Source organism: Aythya ferina (genome assembly GCF_964211825.1).
Source record: "Aythya ferina genome assembly, chromosome: 3".
NCBI lineage: Eukaryota > Metazoa > Chordata > Aves > Anseriformes > Anatidae > Aythya > Aythya ferina.
The window spans coordinates 12,682,737-12,699,537 of record NC_140298.1 but is presented as its reverse complement, the minus strand read 5'-3'; the positions used below and the strand labels follow the sequence as shown (position 1 = coordinate 12,699,537).

The window sequence follows — 16,801 nt, the reverse complement described above, 5'->3', positions numbered from 1 at the left end:
GATGGAGCCCTGGCACAGGGTGCCCAGAGAGGTTTTAGAGTGTCCCTCATTGAAGATCTTTAAAAGTCGTATGGACATCGTCCTGGGCAACCTGCTCTGGGCAGCTCTGCTCGAGCAGGAGGGTTGGACAAGATGATGTCCAAAGCTTCCCTCGCACAGCTCCCTGGGTGCGCTGGGTGCATCTGAGGCATATTGTGTTAAACAATTTAACACTGCAGGAATTGCACCCTCGCCTCCCTGTCCTCCGCTTTCGGCACACAGCAGCAATGTGATATGCACAGGAGACGTCACAGGGAACTTTGTACAGACTCATACAGTGTTTATCGAGTGAGTGACAGTGCTATCAGCATTGGGGCTGATCCTCATCAGGTGAAAACTGCTGGAGCCACTTACGCCAGGACATTTCCAGGAAAACAAATAAATCAGGAAAAACAGCCGCAGCTTTTTTTTTTTTTTTTCCCCTTGGCAACCAGCAGTTCTTTTTTTTTTTTTTTTTTTTTCCAGCTGTGGTTTTCAAATTCTAGATGACAACCCAAATATGTTCACTGAAAACAAAACAAAACTTTCAGGGAAATCCTCTGTCCCTTTTACTTTGTTTCCAAAAAAACAAAACTTTCCTTCAGCAATACTGCAACCAGCCTTAACACACCTCCTGGATCCTCTGCTAGCTTCTGCTGGCTGGGAGTCTGGCCTGTTGAGATCTGAGGTTTCTAGCAGAGGATTTTCAAAATTGTCATCCCTCTGATGTTTTAAATAAATGAAGGCAGCTGTCTGAGCCATACATCTATCCTAGCCAAAATATTGTTCATTCCAAGTGGATTTGCTCCATTATAAATTGTCTACAAATAATTTAAAAAGTGACAGTGTTTCTTAAATTATCTTATCAAGCTCTTTAAATATTGAAATGCATCAAATATTAATGCTTGGCAATTCAGGGTATCCTTAGCCTTGGTTACTGCAGTACTCTGATCAGCGTTTGAGCCATCTTCTGCCAGCCCTAGGATCTGAAGAGAGGGTGCTAGCTGAACGAAGGGTCACTTCTATGCATCCTCAGCTCCAGAGGCATTTGTACAGGGGAAAAAAAAAAAAAAAAAAAAAAAAAAAAAAAAAAAAAAACGGAATACAAAGAGCTAGGAGGATTTCAGAAGGAGTGGGGCAAAGAAAGAGTTAGCAGAGAGCCAGGAGCAAGTATGCAGCAGGGCATGCACCACCTAAGCATGCTGCTGGTTACATGCATGATCTCCTGGTCCTGCAGTGCAGGTGCAGGAGGTGCTGGTATCAGCTGAACCCTCTGACTGCCACCACAGGTGCACAGTGCTCAGTGCCAGTCTGGCCAGGGAGCTGTAAGTGTCCCAGGGGATATGGAAATGGAGCCCCTGAGGCTGGTTTGGAGATTTGGATATCACAGGGACTGGGCTGGTGATAGTCACATCTCTAGCCTCAGAGGTGGCTCTGTTGGGAGGCAGGAAAGTGTGAGATGAAAAAAAAGCACTGCGTGATGGTTTTACACATCAGGGAAGGAGAGCACAGATAAGCTACACCTGTGGAAAACAGAGGCCAAGTAAACACAGCTAATATCAGGCTAGTTCCTCCTTCTCCTCCAGCAGAAATCCCAGAACAAAATCCAAGCCTCATCTTTCAGGAGCACATAAGTTCTGGTTGAAGCCACTGGAGTATCAAATTTGGAAAAGGGATGGGTCATTTTGCACAAATAAGGGAGCTGGGAAAACAAGCAGTCTCACTGACTTCTGTATTTACTGCTGCCATCCAGGAACCAAGAGTTTTCAGGACTCAGTCACCAGCACGTGGTCTGCATGGCAGATTGCCCCAAACGCCGGTCCCTACAGCTGCCGTGAGGCCTGCAGCCAGGCAGATATGCTGGCAGGGGATCAATAAGAGGGTTTTGATGAGTTCCCTCGTTCCTTACTCCCACCCCACCCTAGCCCACCATGCTGTATCAGGGATTCAGCGAGACCAACACGTTCTCCTGGAACTTTTCAACTTTGACTAATCGGGAGAGTTTCTGACAGGGAAATGTTCCACTGGAACATTTCTGACTAGCACTAATTAGCATTTTTTCTATTAGCTTTGTCCTGAAGGCGCCGTAATTTATGCCTTGGTGAAACACAATCACTTAATGATGGCTAAGAGTTGGACACTCCCCAGGTTTGAGGCATCCTTGCTTACCCTAAACAGAAAAAGGCTTACTCACTTGCAGAGCTTTACATACTTAACACAAGGAAAGAACGGCTGCCTGACTTTCTTCTGCTTTACCTGGGCACGGGCCCAACTGCGTTTTAACCAGTTTGCCGTAGGAAAAAGGGAGATTTTTCACTTGCAGGGCAGGAAAGTCCAAGTGACGTTGAAGACAAGCCCTGTGTATGACATGAGAGATGGACCACGCTCAAAGAGTTTGTAAGATAAATGGTAACAAAACAAGAAAAGAAGAAAAAAAAAAAAAAAGAGGAAGACAGAAACTGACCCAGGTGCCTTAAGTGTTCATATTTCTTTACTATGCCTCTGCCATATGTCTGTATTTTAAGCCGAGCTTCTCGCTGAATCACAGGATAATTTAGGTGGTGAGAGACCTCTGGAGGTCCAGCCCCTGCTCGGAGCTAGGCTGACTTCCATGTTAGATCAGGTTGCTCAGAGCTGTGTCCGGCCCTCACAGCGTGTAACGCTGCATAGGCGCACCTGAGCAGCACATCTGAATGTGTGAAATACGTCAGCTGCAGTCTGTCCCTCCATCCTTTCTCCCCGGCAAGCCTTTCTTTTGGAACAGCGTGCGAGCCAAGCACGGAATAACAAGTCCCTGGCGGTCTCTGAGAAGCGGCTGCGAATGCTGGGCATATGGTGCAGCTTTTGCTGCAGCGAGAATACTGCTACAGGGTCTCCCAGGAAAGCAAGCAGCTATATTTAAACCACGCTTGTGAAATTCACATTGATATTCAGAAGAGAGGCTTCAACACCTCTTTGGTGGCTTAAAACTGCAGCAGAGACAGGGTCAGGTTGGCGCTGGGGACCCAGGGTGGACGGAGGGTTGATATAGGGGGACCGGGGAGAAGGAGACAAGTCAATGGGCACCGAGGGCAGTGGGGATTTATTTCCACCTGCCTGTGCTCCACTGGGTACACGGTAACACCACCATCCATTTTTTCTTTTGCTTTAGGAAAATGTCTTTCACCTTATCACCCACATGCCCTGACACAAACTTCACCTCTCCTAGCAGGGACAAATGGAAAAGCTCTTGATGGAAAATATGAAAAGCTTTTTGGCCAATCTTGTGGAGGGCTGAGTTCAAAGAGGGTGGTGCTGTTCATCCGGAGGGTGACATGCAGTGGCTGTGCAGAAGGGCAGATCAAAGCCAGAAAACAGCCTGTCCCCCTTGGCCTTGTGGTTACCCAAACTCAGAGTGCTGCATTATCATCTTTTTTTTTACAAGTACCCAAAGCCACATGTGTTTTTCCTAAGTTATGTATACCTGTGGTTTTCAACGTTGCCTTTATGATAAGGATGACACTTCTGCAATGAATTGAAACCAACAGTCTTGATTTTCTTATCTCATTTTGGTTAGCCCTAACACTTAGGTTAATATCACCTTTAATCAGGAAATTTGTAACATAACTCAACGCTTATCAGTAATTGTGGAGGTGGAGCTGCCGAGACCTTATCAAAACTTTTATTCTGCTAAGTGTTCAACAAATTTTTTTTAGGCAAAATCCCAAAGAAACAAGGTCATTCATATGGAGGAATATACCAGGGATTTCCTTCTGCAGTGAATCAAGCCCACCAGATTCAAGGGTGACTTTGTCGATACAAATGGCCTGGTTGTGTTCAGCCTTCAATATCTAAGTGCCTGAATATGTCTTTCACTCATTTTCTGTCACCCAGAGAGTCTTGTCTGAAGCAGTCAGTTAGGTCCCCCATAATCTTCTTTGCTCGCAGTTGTCACCAGAATGCACAATAATAATTATATATATAATCAGTCCAGCTCTTTCAGTGGAGTCCTTAACATTCCGATTTGTACAGCAGAGGTAACAAAGGGCAGAGTTAAGGTTAATTATCTGACTAGTTTCCTGACTTGTGACACAGGGCTCCCTGTGCAAAAAAAATAATAATAATTTTGTCCAATATCAGCCCTTTCTGAAACTGAAACCTAGAGAGAATGGAGGGGTGGAAAGGAGAATGAGGAGTGATTTATTCCCAAACACATCTGTGAGGAGCTTCCAAACTGCAGCTTCCACTCTTCAGTGTTTCAGGCACGTCCCACGGTGGCTACTGTAATATCAGAGGAATGCTTCCTTCTGCTACTGCTGCTAATCCGGGAGCAGTCACGTGGCTCTTCCATAATCTCTCTCTCTCCAAAAATTTGACTCTTAACCTTCCCTTGCTGCAGACATGATGTATATTCCATTGAAATGCTTCCAAGTCATAAACGCACAGGACCCTGACCTATAAGCAAAGCAACAACAGCAACAAAAAAGATATTTCTGAGAATAAAATTATGTGAGCTTGTAGAAAAGGGAAGAGAAAAATTGGACTTGGTCATATCTATTTGCCTCCACCTAGGAATTACTTCGGAAAAAAAAACAGCAAAAAGTTAATCTGGGGAGAAAAAAAAAAAAAGAAAAAGGGGTTCTGAGGTGCAAATCAGAGAGGGGAGCCATCAGAAAAGATCGTTATTTATTTATTTCTGCTCATTTATGTGTTGGATGAAGCTGAAAGCTGACAGATAGCTTCTTTTCGACAGCTTGAAGTTACTGTTGGGAACAGATCCATGTATGGAAGCAAAAGCAGAAAAGCACAGATAAGCTGAGATCCAGCTATGCAAACCATCTTTAGAGACACTTAAAGGACAAGCACCCCAGCTCCTTTCTTTCTGGTAAATTTAGAGACACTATCATATGAGGGCTTTTTTCCATTCTGCTTTACCCACAACGGCTGAGACGCGGCTGGGGTAAGTGAAAATCAATTCAAGCTTTTCTCGGGAACACCTAGGTTTTTTGGTTAGAAAGGCATCCTGCGAAAACCCCGTAAATCTGGGGCTATGGGCTGGCTCTAACAGCGGCGTAGCAGTCGAGCTCTCAGAGCGAGGAACATGACATATAACAGCTTTGCCGCTGGAGGGACAGAAACTTTCCAAGTGTCTGAAAGAGTCAAGAAAAAAAAAAATCTTGGAAAACGGGTGTTTTATCACTCGTGATGCGGGCTCGCAGCCTGACCCATGCTGGAGCCTTGGTGCACAGAGGGGCAGAAGGGATCGGTGGTGGCGCCCAGTGCCTGAGCCTTTTTGTGTCACTACTTAGAAAAATCTTAAAAATAGTCAAGGGGCTTTTCTTCTCTAGTCTGCCCTACTTTCGCTTTGAGATGTCCTGCTTGACATGTGGCTTGAGCTGAGTGGACATCGGGAAGAGCCTGTTGTAAACGGCTGTTGTTTTTCTTGGCACTCGAAGGCAGTTTCTCAATGTTTCTCTGCAGATTTGAGGTTGATTACATCCTGTGCAAGGATTTTTGGTACGGTTTTAACCATCATTACAGTGTTGTGAAAGTCGACCCCGGTGAAAACAGCTGTGTGCTATTGTGAATATTTCCAAAGCACAGAAGTAATCGCTCTCCTTCAAACTCACAGGGTTTTCGTTCAGTCTGTGAGCCGGGCACTGACAAAAAAAAACAAAGTATACCCTTGGCAGAAAGGTTTTCTTCACTGAGGCGTTTTGTCACACAGAACACACACACTCACATCAAAAACCCTTTTTGTAGCCTTGGCTCCAAATCGTGTTGCTTTTGGATGGTACAGTTAAACACAAGATTTTTCTTTAAATGCTACAGCATGGCACTTGCATATCAGTTTGTGTGCTTTCAGGTGTTATAACACAGTACTCATACTCCCACTGCAAAGTGCTAGGTAAAGCTTTCTCATTTTTCAGGTGGTTAATAGACTGGAAAAAACAGTAGAGCAGGTGAAGTGAAATTACACAGAAAGAACTGAACATAATATCAGGAATATGACTGAAATTGTCAGAGATTTCCAGAGATATGATGATGGATGATTGTAAAGGGAAATTACTAGACCACAAATGTCATAAGCATTTCCATTCATGAATGAAAATGCTTTCCCTTGTCATTACATAAGGAGAACATAATGGGAGTATTTGCTTGTAACTCCGTAGTAGTCTGTGCATACTTTTTTTTTTTTTTTTTTCCCTTTTCCCCCTTATTTTGCAAGCATTTCCATGGATATTCCCACAATCCTTGTTTTCACACTCACTGAGCTGCACATCTTCCCTTTGCCTGGTGTCTTTTCATGTGGTAGAAAGGAAATACAATTATACTGAGATTTCTCTGTGCCAGGCTAACTTTTATTTTTTATGACAAGTACATATCACTTCTCTATTGACATGCGCATACAGAAATGAACCCTCAACTAATTGTGGCCAATAATTGCTACTAAGCCAATAGAAAACGATTTTTTTAATATATATCTTTTTGCTATTACAATAAAAGGACGCTTCTGTCTTCCTTGCTTACTGGGATTGCTTCCATTTTCTGTTTGGCAGAGCTGCCCAAGAGCCTTGCAAATGACCCCTCCTTTGTGTGCCACTCTGTGAAAATCAATATCAGGCGGGCTGTGTTATCCCTAAGGTTTATTACTGTTATCAGCACACTAGCTGTTATTAATATTTGCTGTTGATTAGTCGTGGGTATTGCTGGTATTCATTTGGTCCCTCGTGTGAAGCTGACAGGATCTCACTCCAAGGCACTAGGCATGAATATAAATAGTCAAATCGAGTGCTCGCAGTAGTATCACTAGCGTGTTTTTTGCAAGCAACTAGTCACGACGAGCGCTGCAGTCTCCGAGCATCCGCCACGAGGTCCTCCCACACAGCGCTCCTCGCTGGAGCAAGTGGAGGAGGAAGGGGGAGCCCTCCTCTTCCTCACCATCAGGCCCAGCTCGGTGCTCATCCTTGCAGGCCGCAGGCAAGGGGAAGCTGCCTCGGCCACGAGGGCACTTGGAGTGAGCAAGGACGTGCTGTCCTGGTGCCTGAGCACAGTTTCTTGTGTGAGGGGGAAAGTCGTGCTTGTGGTGTGAGGTATGCCCGAGGAGAGACAGTCCTCAGCATAAATCACGCAGAGGAGGGCTACAACGTGAAGTCACTTGGCAAAGATATTACAAACTGGCTCTGACTCGCAGCGATCCCAGTGTGCGTTCTCCCCCCTCCAATGACTTCAACGTTTTTATGGTGATTCCTTGAAGGATGGAGTCTGGAAACCACCTCTGTCTTTTCTCTAATGAGTCAGAAGATTGGAGCAGATTCTGGGGACACATTGACAGACTGATCCACTTCTCTGGCCAGATACTTTTTATTGCCTTTGTTCTAGGACAAAGGGTTTATAGGATAGCCCTGCCTGTTCCCAGCCTTGACACTTGCAGACCCATTTGCCAATTCAAATCTGGTTTGCCTGAGGAACAGAGGCCTGAAAGAATGTAATGTTGCAAAAAACAGCCCATGAAAATGGGCAGCTGTCTTATTTGGCTTTCTTGTTCCCAAAACACTACCTCGCTTTTCTCTCCTCTTCATCTTCAGGATAAAGGACAATGATCAACCTGGGGAGGGTTTCACTAGGGGACTCACAAACCCAGGCACTCCTCCAGAAGGAAAGGTATTTTAGGAAAAGTTTGAGTTTGCAGGCTGTGAATATTGCCGTGTGTCCCATGACACTCACTGCTTGCCATCTCATGCATGGCTGCACAAATCCACCCAGCATCTTTTATGCACATGTGGCCACAATCCTTTTGCATAACAGCAGAATTTCATGTGGAAAATGAGAATGCCTCTACATATCTGTGCTTTAGAGAAACTGCACTGCTGTTTTTTTATTTTTATTTTTTTGGTGTCGCAGTGCTAAACTGTGAGCCATTCAGCTTCACAGGCTTTTTCCTCTTTGTAAAACTTTGGTATAAAATAGCTGACTGCACAGTATGAAGAGGTGAGTAAATCAACCTCATCTGGTCTAAATCCAGTTGTCCGTTTTGGTCACTTAGAGACATGAATTACTCCTAACTTTCCATCCCATAACATGAGTTGCCCTTAATGCCTTTGAGTGACAGTGAGCTTTCAGGTCCTCAGGATCTCACCAACAAACTGAGTCATAGTGTTACGTGTGTGGATGAAGGATGCCACCTGGTAAAACAACTGCATTTCTAGGTCCTCCTCTGCCACACAACAAGGTTTTGGCTGAGGTTAAGGCATTTGAGGTCAGAGTTTTTCCATCTAAGGTGCACAGGTGGATTTTTCTAGAGAAAGGGGTGGGAGAACTCTCAGTTAAGAGGAAGGAAAAGCCAGAAGAAACCATGCACAGACACCTGCATGGTGGAAGGGCTTTGCCTACAGGTGGTGAGGTCACACACTTTGGAGAGGACCTTGCTGTCACCCAGCATTTAATCCTATGAACAGAAGGAGGTTTCATTATCGCCCCCTCTCATCCTCTGATCTTCCATGTACTGCTGTGGTAGGAGGCAGCAAAATGACAGTTTTACGCAGTGCTGGTGTTTTCTGCCAATTTACAAGCAAATCAGGCAATTTATGAGTTGACATTCATTTTTGAATTCATTCTTTAAGGAACTCAGTATTTTTCTGGCAATGCATGGGGGAAAAACATGGCAAAACAATGCAGTAAGTCTGGAGGTCTTCAAAACTCAGTTTATTCTTATCTAGGGCTCCAACCATTGCTGTGATCTAATCACAATTGTATTCTTATTGCATAGGGTCACTGCAGGGCAAAGAAGAAGTTGTTTTGGTTTCCATACTTTAACATATTTGGATTTCTTTTGCATTTAATGCTCAACTTCCTCCTGAGTTTGGGATGTTTGCTTTTAGGATCTTTCCCAAATCCCTGGAATGCTGAACTCTGACACTGCTAACATGAAGTGCAGGTTTCAGTTTCTGATGTCTCTAGCTGGGCCTTTTCCAAATGTGTGAGCAGAGAAGAGCCACGTGCTGCACTCCAGAAAACTCCGCGTGTTTCCTTCTGCAGAAAGGTGGGCAGAGGTAGGAGGGAGACACTCACAGAACTGGGATTCCAGAAAATGCCTGGATTTCAGGAAAAATACAGCATGAAGACACGTGCCCCTCACTTAACAGTGATTAATGGCTCATCTGTGAATACCCAAAGAAGACAAACACTCCAGAGCTTCTTCTGCCAAGGAGTGCTGTTTGGGTATAGACTTTTTCAGTGCTTGGGTTGTTTTAATCCCCATGGGAATAGGCTATACAGAATGAGGTGTAAAGCCTTTTTCCTGCCCCCCAGTCTCCCGGTGCTTTCAAGCCCTTCATCCTGTTCAGGATGAGTTTCATCAGTTTTGTCCCTGGGATGTTTCCCAGGTTGTCCTGCAGACCGCAGCATGCCCTGGAGGTTGCAGACTAATCCCGTATGACACCAGCACACACCATTTCCTGCTCTCTCGCAGAGTTGTCCTTCCTTTCACTGGAACATCGACTTGGCTTGTTTTTCTTTTCCTCTTACATAAGCAAAAGCGGAGAGCTGGAGGAAAATGTGAAAATGGAAAAATAACGACATGCATTAAGGGCAGGAATGTGGCCTGCACAGCTACTGCTGCCTTTCTATCCCCACCACCAAGGCTTACCTGAGTCCCTGTTGGAAACCTTTGCACATTGGATGCTCCCCTTTTGCTTTCTTCTCTACTTTGGGGTGTATTGGATACCCTTCTTCTGCAACATGACTGGTCTGGGGTCGTGGTGCCATCTTTGTCAGCTAGATAGATCCCTGCAGCAATGCCCAGGGGGAGAAGGGGAATTGCTGCCCTCCTGGGCTACCTGTACAGCCCTCAACCCCATGGCAGGTGGGCTTGGATCTTCCACTGAAACCCACCTGAAAGTTTTCCTCCAGGCTGTGAGGTCCCCCAGGCTGCAGGAAGATCTGACAGACACCGAATTTGGTCTGAGAGATCCAACAAGCATTAGGAAGCAAGGGGCAGGGCAGGAGCCTGGTGGAGGTGATGGAGGGGGCTAAACCACTGTGTTTCAAGCAGGGGCTCATGGTGTCAGGCCTCAGGCAGAAGCCTGCATGATTTCTGGAGCAGCCAAGGGATGTGGTTGGCCATCTGAGGCAGCTCTGGCCTCTCTCGGCTTTCTGCACAGGCCTAGGGTTTGAGGGACCGCTCTTATCTCTTGCCCTGCAACCTCTTCACCCTTCCAAGTCAGCATGCTTTGATGCCCGTGTCCAAAATTAGCAACCTGCAGCGAGGTTTGTGCCTTAGACAGGGAACACAAGGCCCATTCCTCTGGAACAGCCTGCTCCCATGCTGACTGCCAGCATTGGCGATCACCATATCCACACTTTGGAACAAGAAAGCAAAATAAAGGTGACATCTCCTCTCCTGGTGTCCAATTCAAAGCCTATTGCTTTGGCTGCAGTTTGGTAAGCGTGACATTAAAAATGCCCCGCGTTTTCCCTTTGGCTTACAGAACGGCTCCAAGCAGAGAGGCCTTGTGCTTCTGCACTGGATGCGGCAATAAACATTTAGATTTGCTGCTAGTGCGCCGGGGCTGCCAACATGTACACAGCAAAAGTAAAACCCTTCCTGTGGCCGCAGACCGCAACATGCAAGCGATCCGTGGTATTATCCTGTTATTTAGTGAGTCATTGTCGCTGCTGAGAAATACACACAGTCAAATAAGTTGCTAACAATAACACTGGATGTGAGAGACAAGTGTTTGTTTTACTCTGGCGTAACTTATTCCATATGGTCCTTTAAAACATGTTAAATGTTAAGTCACTTCGGCCCGCCAAATATTATTCTAAGATGACCTCCTGGATTTAGCCAGCTCTTCAGAGCATAGCTATTTGAAGCGAGGCTCCGAAAGTATCTCCTGTCCAGGGTGAATGCCCAATTCAGGAGCAAGACAGATGTTATGGATTGCCCCATCTTGAGCTGGATAAGTAGGTCTTCATTCCTACTGACCGTCCATAATAACCATGTTTACTGCTGCTCTGCTGCCTGCTGTGAGAGCTTTCAGATGTCAGCCACGTGTTATACCCATGTTCAAGCACACGGCAGAAACCCCACCCTGACTAAGGGGTTAATATAGGTTTAACTTCCAGAATTTACCTCCCTTTTATGTCTTTCAAAATTGCAGCTCAGCCAAGTCTTTGTGGAAACATTCTAGCAGGCCTTCCAAATCTTCTTGGTAGTGTCAATTCATGCTGTAAAAAGACAGATATACAGCTGTGAAAGATGTTCTCCTCGAACTTTCTGGCTACTTTACCCAGAGGTTTAGCATCAAAGAAATGAGCCCCAGCACCACAGCAGACCCTTGCGTGATGTCCTGTGCTTATGTTGCTGCTGCAATCTGTGCTCGACCTAGTCCACAGCACAGCTTGGAAAGCAAATGGATTTTAAAAGTTTCTCTCATTTTGAAAGAGAGAACCACTTTTTTTTTGCCACCGGTTCTGGAAACTAGATGCTCCAAGAAACATTTCCGTATCAAAGAAGATAAAGGCTTTTACTGTCTGTCAGTGAAAATGTGCTTAGCTGGCAATGGTTTGTCTGTTCAGCAAACAATCATTGAGTAAGATTCAGGACAAGTCATGAGTACTTCATAAAATGAATCGACACCTTTCTAGACACTTCAGAATCTCCATTTTAAAATCTCAAAGACCTACCTGAGGATCCATAATTTGGTCACAGTCCCTGGATTTTCAGAGGCCGGGACAAACCTGTCTGGATATGCACCTTGTGCCACGTGTGCCTGTTATGAGCCTCAATGCGTTAAAATGCCTGAAAATGTACCTCCATGGTGGGGCACTAGAAAACCTCTGGACCTTCCAGATGTAGAGATACCTAGTTTAAATCTTTGTACTTTAAAAATAGCCAAGCAGGCTGTTTTTAAGCGTGTTTTGATGCACAAACCTAGAGGAATGCTACAAAACAGGACAAGTCTGTAAGCATTTTGAGCTGTGCCACTGCTTGTGTTTGCTAGTCATTTTCTGTCCCTGTTGATAAAAACATATCCAACTTTAACATTCTTCTCTTTGAAACAGATAGTGTGATTATCTTGAAACGTGCCTTGATGTGTGCGGCCTATGGAAACTTACAGAACAAGACAGGATTCACTCCAACCTTAATAAAGCTGATGTTTCGCTGCCACAACTAAGCACAGGGCTGAACAACAGCCCTGGCCCAATAGGTCCTGAGTATGGTACTTACTTTACTTTGTCTTATTTACTTATTTATTTACTTATTTGCTTTACTTTGCCTTCTGTCTCTGTTTACTTCTGTCTTTGTCCCTCCTATTCTTCCCAGGTCCTGCTTCTTTACCAAGTTCATCTCCTTCCAGACAAGCCATCCACCCATATTTACACTTTCCTTGCTGGTTCCAGGTTTGCTGTCTGTATACACTTATTTCTTACACACCATATGGTTGCCTTGGTAATTTCTACTTTGGCTAGCAATTAAGCTAGTCCCTTGCTTTTCTTATATCCAATGTTTCTCTTTTCTGCCATTTTTCATGCTGTTATCTGGTTAGGATTGTAACTGTCCAGGGACAGTCAGCTTCATATATATTACCCTTCTGTTTGTTATCAGCAGTGTCTGGTGGCACCATTTCATTGCAATGCATTTTAGGTAGCCCTAAGTCAAGGTTAGTCACCTGCGTGGATGTCACTTAGTCCCTGCTCTGGGAAATGTCCTGGTGCTGCAGTTTGGGCAGGGGCAGGCCATTTGTGTGCATTCCTCAGCTTGTAGCTGGCAGTGGGACAGGACAGAGAGTGAAGGATTTGAGAAGGACTGCTGTGGCCAGACAAATGTTCCCAACACAAGCATTCCTGCGCCACCAGATCCTGAGAGCATCTGGGTAAGCTTCAAGATGTCTGTGTGTGCACACAAAAAGCTATCAGAAGAGGTTGCTAAGTGAGTTAATGACGCATGTCTCTTGCTCGTTCACCTGTCAGACACACCTTCCTGATGATATGATGCTGGGAGCTGGGCCACTGACACTCAATCTGGAAAGAGGTTTGCTCATCCAGGTCTTAAAGTCTTCCCGTGACTTCTCCCTCTCTGCAGACAATCCAGCTGGCCATGCCATTACTGATTAACCTACCCTCATGTCAAACTTCACGCTCCCTGGTTGTCATTTAACCTCCTGACTTCTTATCTTATAGATAGTAGGAGTGGGAAACACCTATTCCCTCAGCTTTGTGAGGATATGTCTTCTCTTGATGTTACGGTCTGAGTTCCTACAATGTTTCCTCTTGGATCAGGTCTTCTAGATCTCTCACTTCTCTTATTTCTTCCCACTGGTGGCTCTGCAGCTGTTACCCTCCTTCCTGATGCCTCTGCTCATATAAACACAGATGTTAACTCTGGAGTCTACTGATGGCAAGTAAAATGCCAGACACTGTCAACAGCCCTGGCTCTAATTGACCAGAAATAGCACACTGGTGTCTTGAAGGAGCAGCATCCAGAAGCTTTCTTAGTGTGTGTGATGCACGTGGAAGGGAGTTAAATGAAGGAGGAAAGCCCTGGTGGGGCAGGAGGTGCGGCAGCAGCTCAGGTTCAGAGCTGGGGCACGTGTGAATCCCCAGGTCCCTGCTCTGTTCTGCTCCCTGGTCTCCAGCCTGCACATGCACAAGCACCGCAGCAGCCTGTGTTCCCAGGCTGACAGCTACGTGCAGGAAACTGTCTCACCCGCTGAGGAGATGGGGAGCGCTCGCAGGAGAGCAAGAGTTCATCTGAGTAAGCAGAAGCGCAGAGGGAAGAAGTTGGGGCTTGCACAATCTGCGTTAGGAAACATCTGCACGCATGCGCACGCTCACACACACACACACCCCCGTGGCCCTTCTGCACTCACAAACCCAGGAGCACAGCCTCACAACTCAGGCCGTTTCGCCAGGAGCACGGCTCCCCACACGAGCAGCAGATTTTCGCAAGAGACCTGGGGGTTTCTGACCAAGAGGTGGGTGGCACAGTACCAGCTGCTGTTGTGTTGAGGCACCACGCAATCTGGAAAGCCGTGCAAAAGCCTTTGGGCTCTAAACAGCTTAGGAAGAGGCCAGGTTTGAAATTCCAGGTGGGGAACAGGGCTGGCAAGTGGGGTTTGAACGGAGAACACAGCCTCACAAACAGTGCGGTTTCATTTCTCCAAAATCCTGGCTTTATCCCCACCCCACCCCAAAACAAACAAACAAACAAAAAAAAAAAAAAAAAACATAGCCATTAGGTTATCTGGAAGTTAAATCTGCTCTTCTTCTCTTTCTCCCCTCTTTCTTTGAGACGAGGCAGGGCTGAGGCAGAGGAAGGCAGAGCTGGAGCAGCAAGGAGGAAAGGAAGATTTCAGGCCACCCTGGCAGCGCAGCACCCGTTACAGCCCCTTAGAGGGAAGACCAGCCAGCTTCCCTTTAAGAGTAGTCATTTCACATCCTCTTGTCTAATGGGATGGGTTTTTTGCAAGGTGCTCCAGCTGCTTTCTCAGCTCGGAATATATAAATAAAATATAAATAAGGTGCTCCGACGCAGCTGAGGTCAGTCCCTTCTCGCTTTTAATGAAAAGGTCTCTTCTCCCTGGAGCACCCAGCCTGGCTCGGGGCTGGCAGGCAGATGGTGCAGAGGAGGCCAAATTACCTGCACGACCAGGGGCCGCAGCCAGAGCCGTGCACCACGTCTGATTTACCCCTGGTTGCCAGCTGATAGCCATGGGAACATGGCATTAAAATCAAATGAGGGGTGTGGTGGCCTCATGTGACACTGGAGATGCCGAGGAAACATCACGCAGTCTTCAGCTGGCAATGCACAGCTTTCCAGGTCTTGCCACATCACCGTGGTATTTGTGCTTTGTTTTTTTCTTCGAGTCCCAGCTCCTAGAGGCACAGGGTTACATGCCAATATTTCATCTCTCTCATTATTTTTTTAACTCTCCTCTGGTTACCAAGTAAACTGGAAAACACGAAAACCTGGGGTTTCAAAAACAGAAGGCAAACCCGGAGAACACACCAATCAGTTACATTTTAATTACGTTTTTGTTTTATTTGGGGGAGAGGAGGGGATTTTTTTTTTTCTTGTTGTTCAGCCAGGTTCTCTCCAGGCCAGGGCAGGCTTGGGGTGGCTGTGAAAAGAGCTGGTGCTTCAACCAGGGAGTGCTCGTGCTTGCTCCTTTGTAGTGGTGTCCCAGAGCTGGCACACTGCTCCTCCAGGGCCCCTTGCAGGATGCTCTTCTGGAGGCAGCTGAGTCCCCAGGCTATTGCTTTCACTGGGAAATTTATTTCAATTAATTGACCTTGCATCTGCATTTCTAGTTCCTGTATTCTGCAGTTTTGTAACAGCTAAAGATTTTTTTTTATTTTTTTTTTATTTTTGGTGGGAAAAGATGTTAAGGGACAGGCAGTCAAGCAGGGGACATCTGGTCCTTCGTTTTCCAGTGACTCAGGCTAGGAGGCGGTTTTGGCCTGTGGAACAGGGACGGGAGTGAGATATTGGTGCTGCTGAGACAAATGACAGCTGCCAGAAGGCTTTTGAGTTTCTACTCAAAGGAGAAGTGGGATTCTGGGGCTGCGTTCAAAGCGTGTGTCTTGTTTTGCGCACTAGACGTTTGCAAAATACTTGCAGCCCTGCCTGTTCCCAGGCTCCCTAAATCCATCCCCAGACCCTACAGCTAGTTCTGCTTTCAACCCAGCCAGGAGGTTTCCCGTGCAAAGACCTTCTTTGGTCTGCCACACATCAACCCTTCCTCCAGGAAAAAGCTCTCCCAAGCTGCTGAGTGCTCTGCCCACCAATGGATGCTCTGGATTTTTTATTTAAACCTCCGTGAAACACGGAGTAGAGCACTCGAGGGAAAACTAGTGAGTGGCACTAGCAGAGTTTCTCAAGTTACCTCTGCAGCCTCCCAGAGCATCGCAATGAGAGCAAAGCATAAGCTGCCAATTTTTCACAGACTTACCCAAATGCTCTCGCTGAATATCGCTTTCTCCCTGGGTCTTAGCACTCAGCTTTCCAGGGGTAAAAGACACATTCGACATCTAAGCCCTCTGCCTGGCCAGTGGACCACTGCTGTGTGTTCAGAGCTCCCCGGGATCGTCAGACCTCAGACTGTACCAGATACGGTGAAAAAGCTGGAGATCTTAAAGAGAAATAGAAGATGTACAGCACAGAGCTGCCCTTCCTACTCACCACTGTGTCCCACGCCACCCCTCACATTTCTAAGTGCCTGATTTATCCTCCAGCCAGCAAAGGCAGGTGTGAAGGTGACAGTGAATGCTCAGACTGCTGGAAACTATGTTTAGGAATATCTTTTTTGGAAATACAACTCACAGGGATCTCTAGGTCCCTGCCAAGAACATGCAGAGAGGAGCCAGCGAAGGTTCAGCGGGCGCGCGCTCAGGACTGCTGCAGCGAGGAGCGGTGATAGATGGATGGCAAGCCAGAGGTGACATCCCATATGCTCCTGCAGGATCTCCCTGGCATCTCCTGAGGGACTCAAGGAAAGCAAGGACGGAAATGACTAAGCACTAACCGACGAGGGCTCACTGGTTATCCTCCAGCATTATCCAAACCCAGAAAAGCTGGAGCAGAAACCCAAGCATCCCACTGAGGGGATGCTCCAGATAAGGCCAAGAAAGAATGGTAGGATGGATGATTGTGCTGTGTTTGGGCTAAAGACTGCCCTTTCCCTGGCCACTCAACTCTTTTACAGGGAATTTAAGGCAGGAATTTCTCACACAAGGAGTACCTGGGGGGTTGTGTCCCCCTCCTCTAAAGCATGCAGGAGTTCATGTCTTCACAAAGTAC

At 46.3% G+C, this 16,801-nt stretch overlaps 1 protein-coding gene across 3 annotated transcripts in view; it reads left to right on the top strand.

The window, feature by feature from the left end:
* Nucleotides 1-4,817: 4,817 nt before the first annotated feature.
* SLC8A1 (solute carrier family 8 member A1) overlaps nucleotides 4,818-16,801 on the top strand; it is a 105,394-nt gene continuing 93,410 nt past the window's right edge. The window contains exon 1 of one of the 3 annotated variants that reach the window (XM_084515505.1): nucleotides 4,818-4,957. In XM_084515505.1, coding sequence (XP_084371631.1) covers nucleotides 4,905-4,957 — 53 coding nt within the window. In that variant the 5' untranslated portion in view covers nucleotides 4,818-4,904. Of the gene's footprint in view, nucleotides 4,958-13,955; nucleotides 13,977-16,801 lie in introns of those variants that run through there. The other 2 variants (XM_084515504.1, XM_084515503.1) reach the window with 2 other exon arrangements.